Here is a 21,163-nt window from a genome sequence, read left to right as displayed (position 1 = left end):
CACATTTTGCCAAAGAAATGAAAAAAAAAATTTGAATTCCGACAAGAGAAAAAAAAAGAGCATGACTGTCCTCTTGTGGAAAAAATAGATCTTAGTGTGAATAGTGAAGAATTCCTTCATAATTACTATCATGAAATTAAAAGGAACCATATCTCCAGTTTTCTGTGGTCAATCGGTGCCAAATGAAAACTGGGAGAGAGGTTAAAATCCGTGCTTTCGAGTCATGTTGAGGGTGCCGCTCTATATCAAATACGTCATTTTTTATGGTGGTTTAAAGACACCACATGATTGAACAGACTGGCATGAAGATAGAATGGCAAGCTTGCGTCTGATTGTATGATGGAGTCATGTGATTATTGTTGCAACATTTCATTGGTGAAATCGGGAGAGCTCCCCTGGTAAAACACCAGGCACGTCTCTACTTTTGGCATCGCTGGCCAAAAAAAAAAAAAAAATCTAACATGAAAAATAAAGAGGAACGATGTAACGATTCTTGTGTAGCCCAAAGTAGCGGAGTAAGAATTGCGTCTATTTTCTTCACAAATCTACTCAAAAAGTATAGCTTCGTAAAACTACTCTTAGAAGTACTTTTTTCTCAAAAAGTTACTCAACTAAATGTAACGAACTACGAACTACGTGTAAAGGGATATGTTTTTTTCTAAAGTGATACATATATCGCAATAATCGTCTTAAAGTGTAGTATCGGGATGGAATCGTGACCTCTGTGAATCGTGATATGAATCGTATCGCCAGATGTGAGGCAATACACACCCTTAAGTTGCATATTTACCGAATTACCATCAAATAGACATTGAGCGGGAAAAAAAAATCACAGAGCATGTAGTATTTTTGGGAGTGGATCAAATATTTAGAGTCTTTGATGGGGGCTTATCTGTTTGAGAGGGCTGACAGAAGCTCCGGGAAGGTCAGAACACACGCTCCCAAACTGCCCAAAAACCTGACAGCAACACAGTTCCTAGTATGTGGGAAGACCACTGAGCCTTGCATCTCAAGGCGAGCAAACTGCCAAACTGTTTGCTTAGCTTGTTTTGACATGCATCTCGTCTCAGATGGCGATCCCTTCCCTTGTCACTGTTAAATACTCCCAGTGTAGTCGACCACTTGGGATACGCTTAATATAGAAGCTCCGGCGGCTTAACTGAGCTTGGCAGGTGGCCTGATGTGAAAACTATAAAAACACAAAATGAATGCACTAGGTCAGGGGTCGGCAACCCAAAATGATGAAAGATCCCTATAATAGGAGCAAAAAAAAAAAATATATATATATATATATATATGTCTGGAGCCACAAAAAATTGAAAGCCTTATATACAGTACACCTTCTAAATGAAGACAACAAATGCTGTATGTGTCTATATTAGCTATATTAGCCTACTATAAAAATGACTAAAGTGGCTACAAATACCGTATTGGCCCGAATATAAGACTGCCCTGATTATAAGACGACCCCCTCTTTTTCAAGTCTCAAGTTTGAAAAAAGACTTTTTGAACACCAAATTATTTTTTATACAGAAAATAATTACACTACATCCGAAACAAATGAATATAACAATATATATGAGAGAAAAAGCATGTTATTTTGCCTCATTCAAATCTTAATATCTGAACATTTAAATATGTAAACTAAAGTGCACTCACATTCGTAAATGAATGGCTTCTGGTTTTTGAAATGTAAATAAACCAATCTATTGTGATAAAACAACAACATTGCAATAACTGCATCAACCATCAAAGTGAAATCTAACTAACTGTAGTCTTGAAAAAAATCTGAATGAGGAAAAACATTGCAATAAAATAATGCAAACTGGTTAAACTTGAGAGTAGCTGAGATCTGTCATGACAGAACATCGCTTCAATTATATCTGGCGCCATCTAGTGTCGTGAATGGGTATGCCGTCTAGACCGCGAATATAAGACAACCCCCTCTTTTTCATTCTTATTTCAATGCAAAAAACACCGTCCCATATTCGGGCCAATACGGTACATCATAAGCCTTCATGATTACTGTATTTTCGGTACTGTAAGGCACACCTGAAAGCCTTCAATTTTCTCAAAAGCCAACAGTGCGCCTTATAATCCCATATACTTTATATATGGATCAATATTAGTTAATCATGGCTTGACATTCCATTTAGCTCAGCTCCATCTTGTAGATGCATAATGCAATGCTAACCACTACAACTACTACTACTGTGCCTTATAATGCCTTATAACGCCTTATACATGAAAACGGTTTTAGAACGGGCCACTCATTATACTCCGATGCGCCTTATAGTGCGGAAAATACATTTTTTTCCCCACAGTGCATCCTGTAAAAGATGACGTACCACTTGATTACTCTGTTGTACTATGCCACCTCAAGTTTAACTTCATTAAAATATTAATACTAGAGATGTCCCGATCACGTCATTTTCAAAGTATCGGAATCGGCAAAAAAATATTGGCCATGCCTTTTTTTAATATATATATATATATTTTTTCTTTAATTAAATCGTTTTCTAATTGTATTTAACATTACAGACATAATATGTTACACTCATCCAGAGTCTTTAGTTTAGGCTTAAGGTAGGGTTATCAATTTATCCCGATAACGGGATAAATTTTTTTAAAAATGTATCTCGTTAAAATATTTAACGCAGTTAATGCATGCGTTGCACAACCCACTCACGCATTGTCGCACTCAATCTGTAAAGGCGCCGTTTTACCTATATAGAGAGATAAAAGGCAGCGTAAAATGAGTAGAGTGAATTTTGGCAGCCTTTGGAGGCTTATTTTAATTGGCTAAAGCCTAACAATCCCTCTCCCTATGATTAGAAATATCATGGGAAGCAATGTGGGGAAGCAAGGTAGCAATTGATCTTTATCTGAACACCTTAATTTATTTCCCAACGCAGAGAAGATATATCAATTGGTAGCACTACGCACAGTCATGGTTCCACTTCCCATCATGCATTGGGGCATGGCTACAGTTTAATTTACTGAAAGCTCAACAAATACACGAGATGGCAATATTTAGTCACAATATACAAAGTCACAAGTCTTTCTATCCGTGGATCCCTCTCACAGAAAGAATGTTAATAATGTAAATGCCATCTTGAGGATTTATTTTCATAATAAACAAATACAGTACTTATGTACTGTATGTTGAATATATATATTCGTCCGAGTTTTATTCATTTTTTTCTTAATGCATTGCCAAAATGTATGTGATTTGGAAAAACTATCGGGAATGATTGGAATTGAACCGGGAGCAAAAAAAAGCAATCTGATCGGGAAATATCGGGATCGGCAGATACTCAAACTAATCGAAACTAAACGATCAGGATCGGATCGGGAGCAAAAAAACATGATCGGAACAACCCTAATTAATACTTTAGAAGAATGTTTGCGTCATGTTTGCTACAAAAAACATCCTACAAAAAACATATTAAAGCTAAAAATACATTTATCTCCCCCATCTTTTTCAATTTTCAAACATTTTTGAAAAAGCTCCAGGAAGCCACTAGGGCAGCGCTAAAGAGCCACATGTCTCTAGAGCCGCGGATTGCTGACCACTGCACAAGGTCAAGACCTTGGCAAAATTCGGTGATCCAAAGGCTTTCAAGCCAGGAACCTAGAGAAAATGTTCAACGTATTACTGTACTCCAAACTCCAAGGACAGTACTTGGAATGTAAAGGAAAATGAAAACAGGAATGTTCCTGGAAAACCAGAACCATATGGTCATGGTGTCAAGGTAAAGTCAACATAGGGGGACCAGCATGGTTTTTATGTCTTCACAGAACAGAGGCTCTAGGTGGCAGATGACGAACATATGAAGGATGATCATCGGACAAAGATATAAATAACAGTTAATGATCTTTGGGAATTTGTGTTCAGAGCAACCAGGGCAAAAAGGCGCTATGATTTTTAATGGTCAAATGGAACAAAGGCCTGTGGAACTATGAAAAAAAATTGTTATTCAGGTTGACACATTGTAAAACCCCAAAACATGCATAATGAAGAACATTAAACTACAGAATACTAACGTAAGGCCTGGGATCAGAAGAGAAACAGTCACATAAACTTCTTGCATGGATAATTATTCACATTACAACCTTTTCTCACCAGATCTCCATGGGTCAGATGTTGCAGGAGTTCGGCAAGTTTCTAGGTCTTTTCCTTCTCGTCTTGTTCTCATTCACCATTGGACTTACTCAGCTCTATGGAAAGGACCAGAAAGACCCGGAGAAGAATCCGCCCAGCGATTGCCAGGGGATTTTTTGCCAACAGCAGAGCAATGACGCCTTCCACACGTACGTATGGGCTAACCTCACACAGAACGTTTTGTTTGGGAGGTGATTTATTGTTTGTTGTTCCATTCTTGCAGGTTTATGGGTACTTGCTACGCCCTGTTTTGGTACATCTTCTCGCTGGCTCACGTGGCGCTTTTCGTCACACGCATCAGCTACACTGAAGAACTGCGCTCCTTTGTGGGCGCCCTGATTATAGGCACCTACAACATTGTGGTGGTTATTGTACTTACCAAGCTGCTGGTGGCCATGCTCCATAAAAGCTTCAGACAAATTGCTGTGAGTGTCCCACTTAACAACCATGTCACCTTTATTAGCTTTTATAATATGTACAGTATGTGTTTCAAAACAGATTTAGGCTGTCCAAATGTGGATTTCAAGAGTTTATTGATTGTTATTTCTTAATATCATATATTGTTTATCAGAATCATGAGGACAAAGAGTGGAAGTTTGCCCGGGCCAAACTTTGGCTAAGCTACTTTGATGATAAGTGTACAATGCCGCCTCCGTTCAACATCTTGCCCTCGCCTAAGACCGTCTGTTACCTGCTCACCAGCATGAGCAAATGGATCTGTTCGCACACGTCCAAGGGAAGAGTCAAGAGACAGAACAGCCTTAAGGTGAGAACTATCACCTATTTCGTGTCAAATACAACATAGGAATTGTAGTCTACATCTTTACTTTGTGCTTCTTCTTGTCATACTAGACATTTGTGCACTTTTTATGTTACTTAAGGAAGTACAAAACTGCGACATCTATGCTAGTCTAGTTTAGACGCTTAATGGTGTTTAGGGTGACCATATTTTGATTTCCAAAAAAGAGGACACTCGTCCCTGCCTCGAGATACTTGAATTTTACTCGAGTATCACTCAAAGATGCCTATATCGCCCACTTTTTTTTACTCAACTGGTTATTCAACAGGCTTTATTCTTCCTAAAAAAAAATAATGAAACAATTAAAAAAAAAAAAATTGTGATTAAAAAAATAATATAATGCTGAGCCATGGATATGTAGTCCAGTCAATACACACACACACAGTAGGCAATGTGCCAACTCAACATTTTTTAAAATCGAGAGAATTGTCGTTGACAAATTGTTATTCCCACTCAATTTTTACTCTCATTCAATGTTCTAGATTGTACGCAAACAATAACCAAAATAAATTGACAAGCTATTCAACCAGCATGTTTCCAAACGCAGCAGTTCAAAACTACGTAGCTCATCATGCCTAGCGCAGCCGAGCTAACTAATTGCTACACTATTAGCGAGTACGGGAGGCGAGGCAAAATCAGACTTTGCTATAAAAGTTTACAATCATCGGCAGCGCAGAGATGCGACACCAAACGCAAACGGGATTTTACAGATTACACCCGTACAAATCTCCAACAGAAGTCAACAGTTGCCATTATATACGTATTTATCGTTAAAAAAAACCTCAAAAGAAACACACCTATTTATAATACTAGCATTCAACCAAATAAACTAACTTAGAACAATTACAAGACTCATACAATATACCGCATCTCTATGTACACATATAACCCTATATACAACAGAAAACACGTGATCGACATAAACAGGAGATAAACTTACAGAAAGGTGTATGGAGCCATGTCTTTTAGAACTCCTTATTGAACTCCTTACTGTAGTCTGATCTCTCGACAAACCGTCAGTAGATGGTGTTAATTCTCCATGAAACAAAGGGTAAACTGCCAACAAAAAAGAAGATCTACTCCTTCTCCCGCCCCTACTAGTCGGCGCCACGTTAACGCAGGCAGGCGCTGCCCCCTAGCGACCAAAGGGATTCTCTTCAAATTGGTCCTGTGAAAAATCATAAAAACCGGACATTTTCATGAATTTATGAAACCCGGCCGGACGCTCCGGAGGGCACGTAATAAAAGGACTTGTCCGGGCAAAAGAGGACGTTTGGTCTCCCTAATGTTGTTTTACATTGTGTGTTAGCATTACGCGAGCGAAATTCGCCCTGAAATGATTAATGGTGCAAATGTTTTTTTTGTTTGTTTGTTTAATTTGATATTAAAATATTAACGGGAGTATAGTAATAAACAACTTGGAGCCTATCTTAAAGAATCGACTAAGCCACTGCTTGTTGGGAAGTTTGCTGCCACCCTTTCGCGCTTCTATTTAGGCATGTGCCGGTATGAGATTTTGACCGTATGATAACCATAAGCGAAAATACCGCAGTATCACGGTAATACAATTATAGCTAAGCCTGTTGCGATATGCAAATTTGCAAGCGATGCAAACAGAAGGAATAAAAATCTATCACGGATACAACATGCATGAGAATAAGAAGTGCATTTTGTTTTTGTTACTTTTTACTGAGTATAAAGTTTACAGTTAGTGGCTTATCAGTCGTACTTCCTGTGAACATTTCAAAATAAAAGCATGTCATGATCAAATTTCTTAAGGCAATCACATATACTTCAGATTCTACACTGAGAATAAATTTAAAATGACATCCATTATAAAAATTCTTATTGGAAATGATATTATGATGTAATAAAAGATAATAATTTGGCTTCCAATTTGTTACATGCGCACTTTGCAGGACAAGATGACAGTCATTTTGGATCTAATTAACACTTTTAGTGGGCTCTAATTGGCAGACAATGAAATTGACAGTGGGTTTTTCACCTATTTAATATTCTGCACCTAACTAGGTTTAAAGTGGCTCATTATGCATTGTGTTTTTTTAATATTTATAAATGTTAATATAGTTTGTTTCATTTAAGAATAACAATTTATTCCATTTCAATAGGTGATTTATTAGGATGTATTGTCACTATATTCGTGGTTGAATAGGTTTAAAAAATAAAAATAAAAAACAGGCAATCATATCGCAATAATTTATAAGACAATACATCGCCTACTAAAAGAATCGTGACAGGCCAATTATAGCTCTAAAATGTCTTATTTTGAAATGTATGGGTTAAAAAAAATACCATTGAACATTTTTTTTAAACATATAACAACATATTTGCAAATTGGAATATCAACTTGAAAAAATTGTTAAAATAAATGAAATAACAAGTAAATAACGGAAATATTTTAAAATGAAATTGAAATAAATAGAACGCGTAGGCTTAACCCACAGCCACAGCTCAAGTTGCTAAACATAACAACAAAAATAATTACTATCCAGAAAAAGGTAAAAACACTTCTAAATACAATTTATATATATACAGTATATATATTGCAGGCACTTCACTGACTTTAAAGTGCCATCTCAACATTTTTAGAGACTTGTTCATTTTCTACATTAGGGGTGGGCAAACTATTCCACAAAGGGCCGCAGTGGGTGCAGGTTTTTGTTGCAACCCATTAAGAGGACACCTTTTCACCAATCTGCTGTTTTATAAGTGCAATCAGTTAATTGCAGTCAGGTGCTTCTCATTTCTGCTGAAACCTCATTGGTTAAACTATCTGTGCTGGGTCAGTTGGAACAAAGACCAGGACCCACTGCGGCCCTCGAGGACCGGTTTGCCCACCCCTGTTCTACATATTTCTCTCTTAGTCCAAGTTGTGATGCAGGAATGTGAGTATGTTCACCATTTCTGGAGTAATATTCCACGACTATTATTAATATTAATTAGTTGCATATTAATGGAGAGTGAGAGCAACAGACAACGCGTGTGTATGACTCGTATTACTATTTACACATTATTCACACACACACACCCTCTCTCAACACAGAAGGTCGCCAGAGAGAAAAAACGCCACAGGCTGTACTATGAAAATGTTATTATGAACAAATGTGTACAATGGCCGAAGACTAGTACGCTAATAGTGAAGAAACTAGTTAGCCATCTTGGCATGCTAACTAGCCACGTTAACAGCCTCATTAACAATCTTACGTTAAAGTATTTGTTTCCCAATTCTAGACACACTAAACACGCTGCAACTCCCTTAGCTGGTGGGAAATTAAATTAAATTAAATTAAATTAAATTTTGTTTAAAGTGACAGATGATGGTCACGTGAATGTGAAATCATGTCGGAGGTGTTCCCTGCACGTCGGCTGTCCTTCCTCCTCGAAGCCGCAGCCATCAGTTTCTTTTCGATAGCTGAAATACTCCCATACTAGCGACTTTTTTGAGGGGGGGAAGCTCAGGTGTAGTTTCGATAATGACAGCAGTGTCAACGACAGAGCTAAAACCGGAGGAGAGGGGTGAGCGGTGCCACTCTAAGCCATGTCTAACTGTATTTTTGTGATATAAAAAAGTAGCTAATACAATACTATGGTATGACGGAAAATCTTAGTGGTTTTGAAACCGTGACGTTTTCGTACCACGGTAAAACTTGAAACTGAGCATCTTAAATGCTCAGTTATTCACATCTCCTACACAAAAGGGGATCGTTTCATGCTTATGACATATCTATTAAACCATCACATCTGTATTGCTGTCCCACACAGGAGTGGAAGAACCTAAAGCAAAAGCGTGACGAGAACTACCAGAAGATTATGTGCTGCCTAGTGCATCGCTACCTGACATCCACGCGGCAGAAGATGCAGAGCACAGACCAGGCCACTGTGGAGAACCTCAACGACCTGCGCCAGGATCTATCCAAGTTCCGCAATGAGATGCGGGACCTCTTGGGCTTCCGTACCTCCAAATACGCCATGTTCTACCCAAGGAGCTAGAAGCCTATTACATTTCCTCTTGACATCCCTTCTCCTGCTACTCATTTATTCTATAAGAGGAAAAAACAAACTGACTGACTGAGGACAAATAGAAACAAAATCGACGTAGTCTCATGCTTTTTTGTAAAGAATGAAAGCCATTGTTTTGGACAGAAATGCTCATAAATATTTATGCAAACATTTAACTGTGTACTGCAATGGTGTTACAGTTGAATTATTTGGACTAAATCAGTAGGACCTTTACGCAATGGTGCAATGGTTTCATCCGAAAAAGCACATTTTGAAGTCAAATTAATACAGAACTTTTATTAGAAAGCATGACAACAATAAAATATAAATTACAGTATATTCACAGATTTTCTTTGTCGTATGAAACTATCTAATAGCTCTCTCTTTAAAAACAAATACAGTAAGGGTCGTAGAGAACTAGACAGATGATATAACATGCATCAAATATTGCACTGTTTACAGCTAAATCCATATAAATTTAGGTTAATCGTACTACACAGACGCATAGAATACAGTATTAAAACCCTATAGTAATTAAAAGAGGAATTAAATGCTAGAACATAATTTTAAAAGAATAAAGTTGCATTTGAAAAAAAAAGGAATACTTTCAAAATTAAAATTTTATTTTAATGAGCATAAAGTTATATATTTTAGAGAAAAAATAGAAAAAATTTAGATTTTTAGAATAAAAATATAGCATTTTACACTTGTATTACTGTGTTAATTTCTAAATAGATTTTTTTCTCTAAAATATATGATATTTTTTAAATATATTTTGTATTCTGAAAATGTATATTTTATCTTGAATATACACAACTTTATTCTTTTAATCTTTCCACTTTTTTTCAATGTTACGAATTTTAATCATAAGCATAAAATGAAAGTAAGACAGAAAATAAATTAGTATTTTTTGTTCATTAAATAATACTGTTTAACAGTTAAATACCAGTTTAGAATTATTATTGCTTTTGTATGTATTATTCTCATCTTACTGAGTAGAACTGTCTCACCAATTTAGATGGAAGGTCTCAACAATTAAGAGGAATACATACAGTATATTATCTCCAAACATAATGTGTGTTGAATGAATCTTAATCCTTGCGATGTCTTGCTCAGGTAGATGTCTTGCATTTCTCCGCCCCTCAGCAACGCTTGTTCTTGAGCACATTGAGCGTCTTCTGGTTCTTGGTCTTGAAGGCAAGCACGAAGTGGTGAGGGCCCACCAAGCCCCGGCCCTCCTCGTCCACATGCCCCATGAAGATGTAGTTTAAGCCTGGAGAGAGCCATTTCAGAGCATATATTTCTAAAATGTAAATTAAAGCAAGGGCGTAGGTTTACATAGGAACGGTAGGGACATAACACTACCAACTTTTCAGCAGTGTTGTTAATCTTACTTTATTTTACTATCTTAAAAGTAATTAATTATAGTTACAAATTACTTCTCCCAAAAAGTAATTGCGTTAGTAACTCAGTTACCTGAATGTAAGAGTAATTAGTTACTTGGCAAAGTACCAGGTGATAATTTTCATGTTTTGTTTTTTTTCCTCACAAAAAAAAAAAACATAGGTCACATTATGTTTTTGACAATTGGCCCTAGCCCAATTCTTTAGCCTAATTTACACTTTACCCTGAATCAACCGTTAAAAGTTATAGTTAAAATTGCTCCCATTATTGCATTAGTTCCCTTCTGTGTACTTTCGACATGAGGAAGTTCTAAAACTGTTTCATCATTTAAAGATAGATTCAAGGCAAGATTCTGCCGATTTTGGGGTATTTTAGATAAAAAGTTGTTTAGGTTTGCTAGGAAGGTTCTCTTCAACAGAGCCTTCCTAAGAAGTTTACTGCTTTAAGATGGCGGCTGTTTAGTAACGCATCTAGTTCCTATACAAGTTGCTAACGCCGCCGTGTCTGTAATTTCGTATCTAGTTCTATATATATGTGATCTCTACCATGTCTACCATATCCACCATATCATGTGGGCGTAGTTTGTAGGCTATCTTCTACTGTCAGGTCGCTCGGCGTCACAACTTTTTTGCCTCCTCCCCACTCCTGCTCTGCTCTGTCGTCTCGGTGAGTCCGTCTACCTCAGACTTTTCTCGCGTCATCCAACCAATATAGTAACGCACGCCTTTCCATCCTCAGTAACGGTAACAGCGTTGCCAAGATGATAAAAATAATTAATTAGATTACTTACTTCTGAAAAAAATAACGTAATATTCTAACGCCGTTATTAGCAACACTGCTTTTCAGGATGCTCAAATTGTCCCCACTGACTTTTAAGCCACCTTATTTGCATTATACAATGAGTTCAGTTATACGGGTAATTTTGATTGTCTTCCCATATGTTGTAAGGATAGAATAGACCCTATCATTATCAAGTGAATTATTTTCATTATGTTCAGACTTAGATTTATCTCTTTTCACTTGCTTAATGTGCTGGTCCATTTTTTCCCACCTCAAACGCACGTTTGATTAGCTGATGGCCTGACCCCCCCCATCCCCCCGTCACCGCCCCCCATTCCCTCATCCCGCCAGACAGACACGTGAAAAAAAAAAACGTCAATGTTGTGGAAGTGGTGGAAACACCATTAATTACCTGCACCAGAGTTAGCATAGCATTAATCCGTTTGAACTTGATAACCTGCAAAACTACTTCAGTCATGCCAGCCTCCACAAGGAACAATGAAGTCAAGCTCGCCGATCCTCATTTGGATCATTGTTTGCATTATGTGCATTACCGTAATGCAACGCAGTGGCTTCAGAGTGCAAGTCCCAAGAATAGGTTCACTTCAGAGGGACATTGACATGAACATGAACTGACATGAAAAAAAAGTGAAATCAGAATTTCATGAGAGTACTTTCGATGCTTCAGATGTAGATCGGTCCTTGGTTATCTCAGATTTTTTTGTCATGATTTTTTTCTCAAATCACTCTTATATTGCAACACTTTAGTTTGAGTCTAGGGGTGCTCTAGTGTCCCCCAGAAGTGGACTCATTAATGAACAGCTCACTGTTTTTTTTTTTTGTTTGTTTGTTTTTTTAATAAAAGGACTTGCACTTCAAAATGTGTTAGTACTTTTTGAAAATAAAGGTTTGAATTGAACGTTGTATCATGTGAACCAATACACATAAAAATTGGTATAAGTCAATGCAGATTTATTTTGCCTTGATCATTTCGCCTATTATTAATTAAGGTTATATTCGTGAGAAATGTGGCCCTGCCCCCCATTCAATAATCTGTTTAGTCTTTTCAATGTCCCGTCCCCAGCAAAAAGTGTACATGCAGGTTATGCTGTTATATCATCCCTACTAATGTTGAGACCAATCCTATGTCCTTGAATTAAAGTCATCTGCTCCACAGTCAAACTGATCATCTAATAACCTTAATCTAGCTAGCATTGCTAACTGCTATCGACACTCACCTCTCTTGACCAAGGGACACTTCTTACATAGGATGACCATTTTGGTGCTCATGGTCTTCCCTGCCTGCTGTATGGCCAGGTTGCCTTCTTTGTACACGTTAATGATGGACACGGTAACGTGCACGCTCCCACCACGAGTCACCGCCGAGATGACTGTGCCGGTGATCACTGTTTCACACATACACACATTTACTTCAATTTCACACTTGATAAGCGAGCAAATACTACATAGACCCAAATATTTGTATGCATGCGATCAAAAGAGGCAGTTTTCCATAATTATGCCCGCGTTAATATTTTGGGTTTGCTCCCGAGCCTGAGGTGCCTGCCACATTCAGCCAAGCGTTCCCGATGCCAGGCCTCCTCCTCTTTCTCCTTTTTGGAATGCCAAGCAAACTAAGTCATGTGGTAAATATCCCGCGGAGGTAAACACTACTGGGTGAATACACATATTTATCAAGGTTTACAGCCACAGGGGCGCTTTCATTGCGTCTTTACTGTACGTCTACCTTACTTTCCTCTCAAGGACGACCTTTGATCCTAAGGATATGGCTTATTAAACACGGTATCATGATTCTGTTTTTAAGGATGTACTGTATGATATAATGAGAAAAGAGTTGATGTTTAGTGATAGGAAGGATACAATTCTGACATCCTCACCAAAATTGCTTGAGCAGAAGTTGCTCCCAAGAGTTCCTCGTCGTTTACACTTCTGTCGACACAAGGCCACGGAGTACTTCAGTGCTGCACACATATGCAAAGAAACACACACAAATAATACATTATAATTTGTCAATTACCGCTGCATGACAGATTATTTGATGGAGCAAATCTATTTGTCTGTAGAGGAAATCCCCCAGATATATAAAACACTATTCTATATTTTCTATCAATAGTTTTTGATGGGTTTCATAGTGTATTTAACACATAAACACGATAAGCACACTCACGCAGGAGCTGTTGACGACCACAGCTCACGCCCAGACACTCACAAGCAGACCAGGCCCCGCCCCTTAAAGGCACACAGATACTACAATATGTACAGTCTGTTCACATTTCACATTAAGAATGTGTTTAAAAATTGGGTTTTAATAGGTAGGCAACAACAACAACTAAAAGGAGAAATAAACTGGTTTAATGATAGATTTTTGTGATTTTGACAGAGATATAAGATTAATATTGCTACCTACGTATGGGCCTAGTGGTGACCGGCTGTGTGGTGGTGGGGGGCAGTGTGGTAGTGACGGAAAACTTCTTGGAGCGGAATTTGTAGTGCCCGATGAAGCCATCTGCAGTTAGGCTGAGATCCGACAGGAAATGGACAAGGAGCTGGTTCCCCTCTGAGTAAACTGGACTGGAATTTTGGTAAAGATTGAATAAGATGAGATAGGAGTTGAGAAAATGATGCTTCAGTGGTTCTCAATCAATTAATAGAAATCATTGCAGAAGTGGACTAAACTGTTATTAGTGAAATTTCAAGATTTTACACAAGCCAAAATAGCCAGCGGAGGGCAGAAAAATACCATTATTTTCATTTAACTGCACTGTGTCTGGCATCATTTCTTTCCTTCCAACATATTTACATGAATGATTAAACAATGACTGTGCCTGGTAGGCAGGAAATTGGAAATTTTGAAGCATTTGACACTTACAGGTTATGTATAACTTTTAACTCAGCATAATATGTGCCGTGGTAGTTAGCAGAGTTATCTGTGTCATAAATGTGAAAGTACAACTAAGTACAATTGGAATATACCTTACGACCACAGACCTCAATGTCATCAAGTAAACAGCAAGCAGAGGTGGGCAGAGTTGCCAAAAAGTACTCAAGAAACAGTAGAGTTACTTCAAAAATAATATTACTCAAGTAAAAGTAAAAACATTCATCCATAAAATATACTCAAGTACAAGTAAAAAAGTATTTGTTGAAAATAATACTCAAGTAATGAGTAACATTGTGAGTAACTGCTTGCGATGTTTGAATTTTTTAAACAATAGTATTTTTTTTTCTCAGCACAAAGGTATGTATATGAACTTGATATTATAAACTATTACATAACCATATTAAGCCAAGGAAATGTAAAAAAAAAAAAAATAATAATAATAATATCCGGCGAGAGAAAAAAAAATCGACAGAACTGAAACATCAATTTGTCCAAAGAGCATGAGTGCCCTCTAGTGAAAAAAATGGTTCCTAGTTTGAATCGTTGACTATTGAATAGTTCCAATTATTACATTCAAAGGATCATATCTCCAGTTTTCCATGGTTGATCGTTGCCAAATAAAAACTGGAGAGAGGTTAAAATTAGGGTTGTTCCGATCATGTTTTTTTGCTCCCGATCCGATTCCGATCGTTTTAGTTTGAGTATCTGCCGATCCCGATATTTCCCGATGCAATTGCTTTTTTTTTTTTTGTTCCCGATTCAATTCCAATCATTCCCGATAATTTTTCCAGATCATATGCATTTTGGCAATGCATTAAGAAAAAAATGAATAAAACTCGGACGAATGTATACATTCAACATACAGTACATAAGTACTGTATTTGTTTATTATGACAATAAATACTCAAGATGGCATTTACATTATTAACATTCTTTCTGTGAGAGGGATCCACGGATAGAAACACTTGTGACTGTATATTGTGACTAAATATTGCCATCTAGTGTATTTGTTGAGCTTTCAGTAAATGATACTGCAGCCATGCCCCAATGCATGATGGGAAGTGGAACCATGATGGGAAGTAAAACCATGACTGTGCATCGTGCTACCAATGGATATATCTTCTCTGCTTTGGGAAATAACTTAAGGTGTTATGACAAAGATCAATTGCCACCTTGCTTCCCCACATTGCTTCCCATGATATTTCTAATCATAGGGAGAAGGATTGCTAATAAGAAAAAAAAAAGGCTCCAAAGACTGCCAAAATTTACTCTCCTCACTTTGCGCTGCCTTTTATCTCTCTATATAGGTAAAACAGCGTCATTACAGATTGAGCGCAACAATGAGTGAGAGGGTCGTGCAGCGCATATATTAATAGCGTTAAATATTTTAACGTGACACATTTTTTAATAAAATAATTGCCGCCATTATCGGGATATTTTTGATAACCCTACCTTAAGCCTAATTCAAAGACTCTGGATGAGTGTAACATATTATGTCTGTAACGTTAAATACAATTAAACGATTTAATTAAAATATACATATGTTAAAAAAAGGCATGGCCGATATTTTTTTGCCGATTCCGATACTTTTTAAAATGACGTGATCAGATGCCGATCGATCGGGACATCTCTAGTTAAAATCCCCGCCTTCGAGTCATGTTGAGGGCAGCACTCTATGTCAAATACTTAATTTTTTATGGTGCTTTAAAGACGCAACGTGATCGAACAGACCTGCGTGATCATAGAACGGCAAAGTTAACTCTGTTTGGTATAATGGAGTAATGTGATTGTTGTTGCGATGTCTAATTGGTGAAACTGATAGAGCCACTATTGGCATCTCTGGGAAAAAAGTAAAATCTAATATGTAGAGTAAAGAGGAAAAATGTAACGACTAGTGCAGCCCACAGTAGCAGAGTAAGAGTAACGTTTCTTCTTCACGAATCGACCCTAGTAAAAGTAAAAAGTATGGCTTAGCAAAACTACTCATAGACGTACATTTTTCTCAAAATGTTACTCAAGTAAATGTAACGGAGTAAATGTAACGCGTTACTACCCACCTCTGACAGCAAGTGACAGTGACGTGCTTTTACTGAACTTTAAAAAAATAACAATTTCGATTGAGTTTCAAAATTGATTTGAATGATAATTTTGCGTACTTCTAGAGAGGGTGTTCACCTACCACTGTTGGGACTCGTACCATGCTTTGAGAACCACTGAGAGTTTATCAAAAGATAAGAGATGCGAGACCTACGCTGGAGGGCTGTCTCCGCAGTATCTCCCGATCCTCCTGGCGTCATTGATCTCGCCGCCGTTGAAAATAGTGACATGGTCATAGCGGCAGTAGTTATCTCGCTCCACATCGAACTTCTCAAACTTGACTTCAATGATCTGCGGCGGGTGGAAAAAGCTCATGTCTTTAATCAAGCAGTGGCTTCAAACAACATGATTGAGGGGTACTAGTGCAATTTTTGGAATGACGCAACAGTCTCACATGGCATGTGCAGCCTTGTGTACTCTGCTAAAAATATTTTCAGGACTAAAGATTTTTTAAGAAGCTCTTTACCTGGTTCTTTGGTGCCACTATGTGCCAGGAGCAGGTGACACCAGCCGGGTAGTCCCTGTCAGGCCAGTTAGGCGTTTTGAATGTTCCAGAAGGCTTGTTCAGTCTGCCACCACAGTATTGGTCCCCTGTTGAATCAATGGCAATGTTAGGAATCAAGGGCATAAGTTTGAATAGGGACGGTAGGGACATAACACTACCAACTTTTTAGGATGTTCAAATTGTCCCCACCAACTTTTAAGCAACCTTATTTGCATTTTATATTGAGTTCAGTTAAATGGGTAATTTAGCCTTCCCACATGTTGAAAGGATACAACTGACCCTACCATTATTAAGATAATCATTTTTATTATGTTCAAACTTATATTTATCCCTTTTTCACTTGCTGAATGTGCAAGTCCATTTTTCCCCCCCCACACACACACACACATGCACTGACCCGGCGAAAATACAACATGTCGCCAACATGCCGCCTCATCCGCCCCCTTCAAAGAGGAGGGATATTTTTCAGCCAGCAGCAGCCACTTTAAGTAATGTAAAAAGTAGGGCTGTCAAAATTATCGCGTTAACGGGCAGTAATTAATTTTTTTAATTAATCACGTTAAAATATTTGACCCAATTAACGCACATGCCCCGCTCAAACAGATTAAAATGACAGTACAGTGTAAAGCCTGCTTTTTACTTGTTTTTGGGTGTTTGGCGCCCTCTGCTGGCGTTTGGGTCCAACTGATTTTACGGGTTAGTACCATGAGTGAGTATGGTGTAATTATTGACATCAACAATGGAAAGCTACTAGTTTCTTTTTTGATTGAAAATTTTACAAATTTTAATAAAACGAAAACATTAAGAGGGGTTTTAATATAAAATTTCTATAACTTGTACTAACATTATCTTTTAAGAACTACAAGTCTTTCTATCCATGGATCACTTTAGGAGAACGTTAATAATGTTCATGCCATCTTGTTGATTTATTGTTATAATAAACAACTTATGTACCGTATGTTGAATGTATATATCCGTCTTGTGTCTTATCTTTCCATTCCAACAATAATTTACAGAAAAATATGGCATATTTTATAGATGGTTTGAATTGCGATTAATTACGATTAATTAATTTTTAAGCTGTTATTAACTCGATTAAAAATTTTAATCATTTGACAGCCCTAGTAAAAAGATGTCAATGTTATGGAGGTGGGGAACACACCTCTAATTTTGCTACTGAAATTTTGCTACAACCCGCATCAGATTTTGCATAACATTAAACTGTGTGAATTTGCTAACCTGCAAAACTTGAGTAGGAAGCTGCTTAGAGAGAAGTGTCCTCCACTTTTGTATGTATTTTTTACTGTTAACGTAAATTAAACTGTGAGAAATGTAGTGAACCGAGGTTTACCCCCTTCTACCTAATTTTCATTTTTGTTTTGTTTATGTGGTCTTAAAGCAACACTTGGTAACTTTTCAGTTTTGGTCGATTTTAGCGACGCTGGTGGACAAAAGCGGTAGTTTTTTGAAGACTGTGCTTCCCATGAGGACCAGCGCATAGTGTCTTCCTATGAGGGGCGTAACGGAAAATAATTGAGAAGCACTGGTATAACTCAATACAGATTTATTTTGCAATGATTAGATAGCCTATCAATTAATTAGGTTCATATTCGTGAGAAATGTAACCCTGACCCCCGTTTACCCAATCTGTTTGGTCTTATTAATGTCCCGTCCCCAGCAAAAAGTGTACATGCATGTTATGCTGTTATATCGTCCCTACCAATGTTGAGCCCAAACCTACACCCTTGTTAGGAACTCTGTATAACTTCAGTTCCTGTACAAAATACCCTTAAAAGCTACAGCACTACTTTTATATTATGATTTTTCATAGAGAGCTCAGAAATACAAATAATCATGTTTATTAATTAATGTTTAAGGAGTATTGTTGACTCCTTAGGGTGTGAAATGTACTCCTATTGAATAACAGGCTAAAAACTGATTTCAAATCCTGGTTAGCAACGTTGGAAAAATACCTAGTCATAATTGAGCCTTGTCATTGTGTTTTGTAGATTGGCTACAATCGCTCTGCAACTATCCACTTTGTCAGAGACAGGCTGTCAGTCTTACAGTTGTTCCTGAACAAGGACCTAGCGATTAAAATTCCTCTTGGAAAGCAGACCAGACTTTGCTACCCTGCAGAGAGGAAAAGATTGTCTGACCATTTCTTGTCCTCTGCAGGGGGGGGTTGAGAGGGTGGCTCAGCAAAAATGCCAGAGAAATTTAACATCAGGCTGAGAGATGTTGCACGTTGTTGTCCACACATGGCAAGCTAAAGCTGTTGTTGAGCATTATAATCTTCCACTTGAAGCTTTTGAACAATCTGGAGTCAGTTAAAGCTTTATCACTCTTTATTGGCTTTTATCACTGGCTTTGGGAAAATGCCTGCTATAGGAGTTAGATGTTGTTATGGTAGTATTACGACCAGGCCCACCACTGCATAGTTTGTTAAGAACAGGTATATTTTTCAAAAACTTACCATGAAAAGCTTAATTTTAAAATATGTATTGGATCAGTATGACAACCAAATGTGTTTCAAGTTTGTAGTAAGTGCAGTCAAGAACTAAAAATGTCAATCAATTGGCAGGCTATTGTTAGGATAATTATATAAACACCAAAAATATTAAATACTTCTAGAAACAAATTAGAAGAAAATGAATTATATAAAGACTTTTAAGAAGCTCATATTGTTCAAACTCTAACCTCTCTCGTGCGACTGAGCAGCAGAAAAAACAGCCAGAAAGCCGCTGCCAGCTGTGTTGGCGTCCGACACCATCTGCAGCGTCATCTTGTTGCTGGTGGACACTAGAGCGCCCGGCTTGAACGTGCCACAGAATCGGCCAAGTCGCTGCCCGTTGACATGACCGCTGTACACGTCCACGTAGTCGTAGCGACATAGGCTGTCGTTCTCCAAGTCAAGAAAGCGGAACGACAACACCACCACCTTGCCTTCTGGAACCTGTGGTGAGATTACTATTGTCACACAAGGGGGGCACAGTTTATGACAGTCCTGACATTTTGAGGTCATGAACTAAAATGAACTTGTCCACACAGCTGCATACAAAAACATGGCAGCATAGCACAAAAAAGCACACATTATTCCCACCATACTTAACATTTTTAATGGCATGTTACGCATCATTAAACAGCAAAACACATTGCAGAGGTCAAATTCCTGTGTTATCTGTAAAATATTAAAATATTATGAATGTTTCTCGATTGCTTGTTAAATAATGCTATCATGTTTAAAATGATGAAATTGTGTTTGCTGTTAAGATGTACTATAATAGTAAAATATATACTGTACTTGTATAAACGTGTTAAATTGTAAAATATTTCACCCATGCAGCTCTAAATCCTGAATTTAACTTATTTAATTGACCTCATATAGAAAACGCCTCTGACTCTATTCTAAGTTTATTTATGATATCAAATAGGAGTATAACATGTTATACGAAACAAAAATACAGTACATTTATTATGCTGTAATCACCACATTCTAAATCATTCATCATTCAATCAATACAGTCAATCACTTATCACTGTTAGTAGGGACCAGGACCAACTGCCTAAAGTGAAAAACCGCCAAGTAGTGTCAAACCACTCCATTTTTAACATATATTTTTTGTATTACCAATAAGTATATATCAAACCCTATAAATGCATGATATCACTAGAACTTTAAAGAATACTTTGAAACCTATAAATATAATATTAATAATATAAATAACACACAAAATAATGTATAAATTGTATAAATTATATAAATAACATGTACTGTACATTTGAATTAGAGAGGTGGATTTTGTGTTTTGCAGGCTCTCCCTGCCTTCTTCTAGCTCACAGGCAATTTTCACGCCATATTGTCTAAATTTGAAATTTCCTATACCACACCCCATTACATTTTGATGAAATATTATGTATAAATTGTATATAGATGTATATAGTATAGATGTACCGTGTGCGCGAAAGTTGCGTTGAAGTAGCGAGGGTTCACTGTGTTGCATTTACTTAATTATCGATTCAATTTCAGTCACTTATGAAATAAATCTCAACAGATTGAGACCTGTTGAAAGTATTTCAATTGCCCACTTACTGTGATCCTCCACACACATTTAGTATTTGGAGGGTAAACTCCTGGGTACCCCTGACTTCCAATAATTCCAGATTGCCCTGTGAAGTTTCCCCCACATGTAAAAGAGGTTCTGGAAAATAATAAAACAGCATAAATGATACATTCTCAACAGCAATTGTACCGTATAGGACATCAAGTTACCTCCTTTGGGACTGCGCGCTACAGTCTTGGGCGAGGAGGGCGAGACACCAAGCGCAAACCACCCCGCACACTCTCCACATGGTCGACTTGATTTGTGCGGGTTGCTCGCGTGCTGTTCGCTTCCAAAATGGAAAGTGGAAGTTCCTGCAGCAGTGAGTCTGCAGTCTGCACCAGATGAATGCAGCATTTGTTCCAATGGAGAGGGAGGAGGAGGAGGA

At 37.6% G+C, this 21,163-nt stretch overlaps 2 protein-coding genes across 6 annotated transcripts in view; one reads left to right on the top strand and one right to left on the bottom strand.

The window, feature by feature from the left end:
- The window catches only part of trpc1 (transient receptor potential cation channel, subfamily C, member 1), a 30,474-nt gene extending 19,968 nt beyond the window's left edge, over positions 1–10,506 (top strand). For all 5 annotated transcript variants that reach the window (XM_057824787.1, XM_057824783.1, XM_057824784.1 and 2 more), the window contains 4 exons: positions 4,130–4,314; positions 4,389–4,590; positions 4,737–4,931; positions 8,748–10,506. In XM_057824787.1, coding sequence (XP_057680770.1) covers positions 4,130–4,314; positions 4,389–4,590; positions 4,737–4,931; positions 8,748–8,975 — 810 coding nt within the window. In that variant the 3' untranslated portion in view covers positions 8,976–10,506. The remainder of the gene's footprint in view (positions 1–4,129; positions 4,315–4,388; positions 4,591–4,736; positions 4,932–8,747) is intronic.
- On the bottom strand, positions 9,297–21,084 carry pcolce2b (procollagen C-endopeptidase enhancer 2b). Its single transcript, XM_057824789.1, has 9 exons — positions 20,946–21,084; positions 20,766–20,874; positions 19,373–19,628; positions 16,634–16,758; positions 16,322–16,458; positions 13,597–13,760; positions 13,067–13,150; positions 12,407–12,574; positions 9,297–10,257 (listed from the first exon to the last, which is right to left on the bottom strand). The coding sequence occupies exons 1-9, from the start codon at positions 21,023–21,025 to the stop codon at positions 10,127–10,129; spliced, it is 1,254 nt and encodes a 417-aa protein (XP_057680772.1). The 5' UTR covers positions 21,026–21,084; the 3' UTR covers positions 9,297–10,126.
- Between the last annotated feature and the right edge of the window lie 79 nt (positions 21,085–21,163).

This window comes from Corythoichthys intestinalis, chromosome 20, assembly GCF_030265065.1.
Source record: "Corythoichthys intestinalis isolate RoL2023-P3 chromosome 20, ASM3026506v1, whole genome shotgun sequence".
Lineage (NCBI taxonomy): Eukaryota > Metazoa > Chordata > Actinopteri > Syngnathiformes > Syngnathidae > Corythoichthys > Corythoichthys intestinalis.
The sequence above is the reverse complement of the archived record's forward strand: the minus strand, read 5'-3'. Positions and strand labels throughout refer to the sequence as shown.

What these genes read in the sequence shown, in the direction of transcription:
- pcolce2b (XM_057824789.1), bottom strand. Translation starts at nt 21,025, where the DNA reads ATGTGGAGAGTGTGCGGGGTGGTTTGCGCTTGGTGTCTCGCCCTCCTC. An exon ending in TGCTCAGTCGCACGAGAGAG is followed by an intron (nt 16,759 to 19,372) that starts GTTAGAGTTTGA and finishes TTGATTCAACAG; the next exon opens with GGGACCAATACTGTGGTGGC. An exon ending in CTTCTGCTCAAGCAATTTTG is followed by an intron (nt 12,575 to 13,066) that starts GTGAGGATGTCA and finishes TGTGTGAAACAG; the next exon opens with TGATCACCGGCACAGTCATC.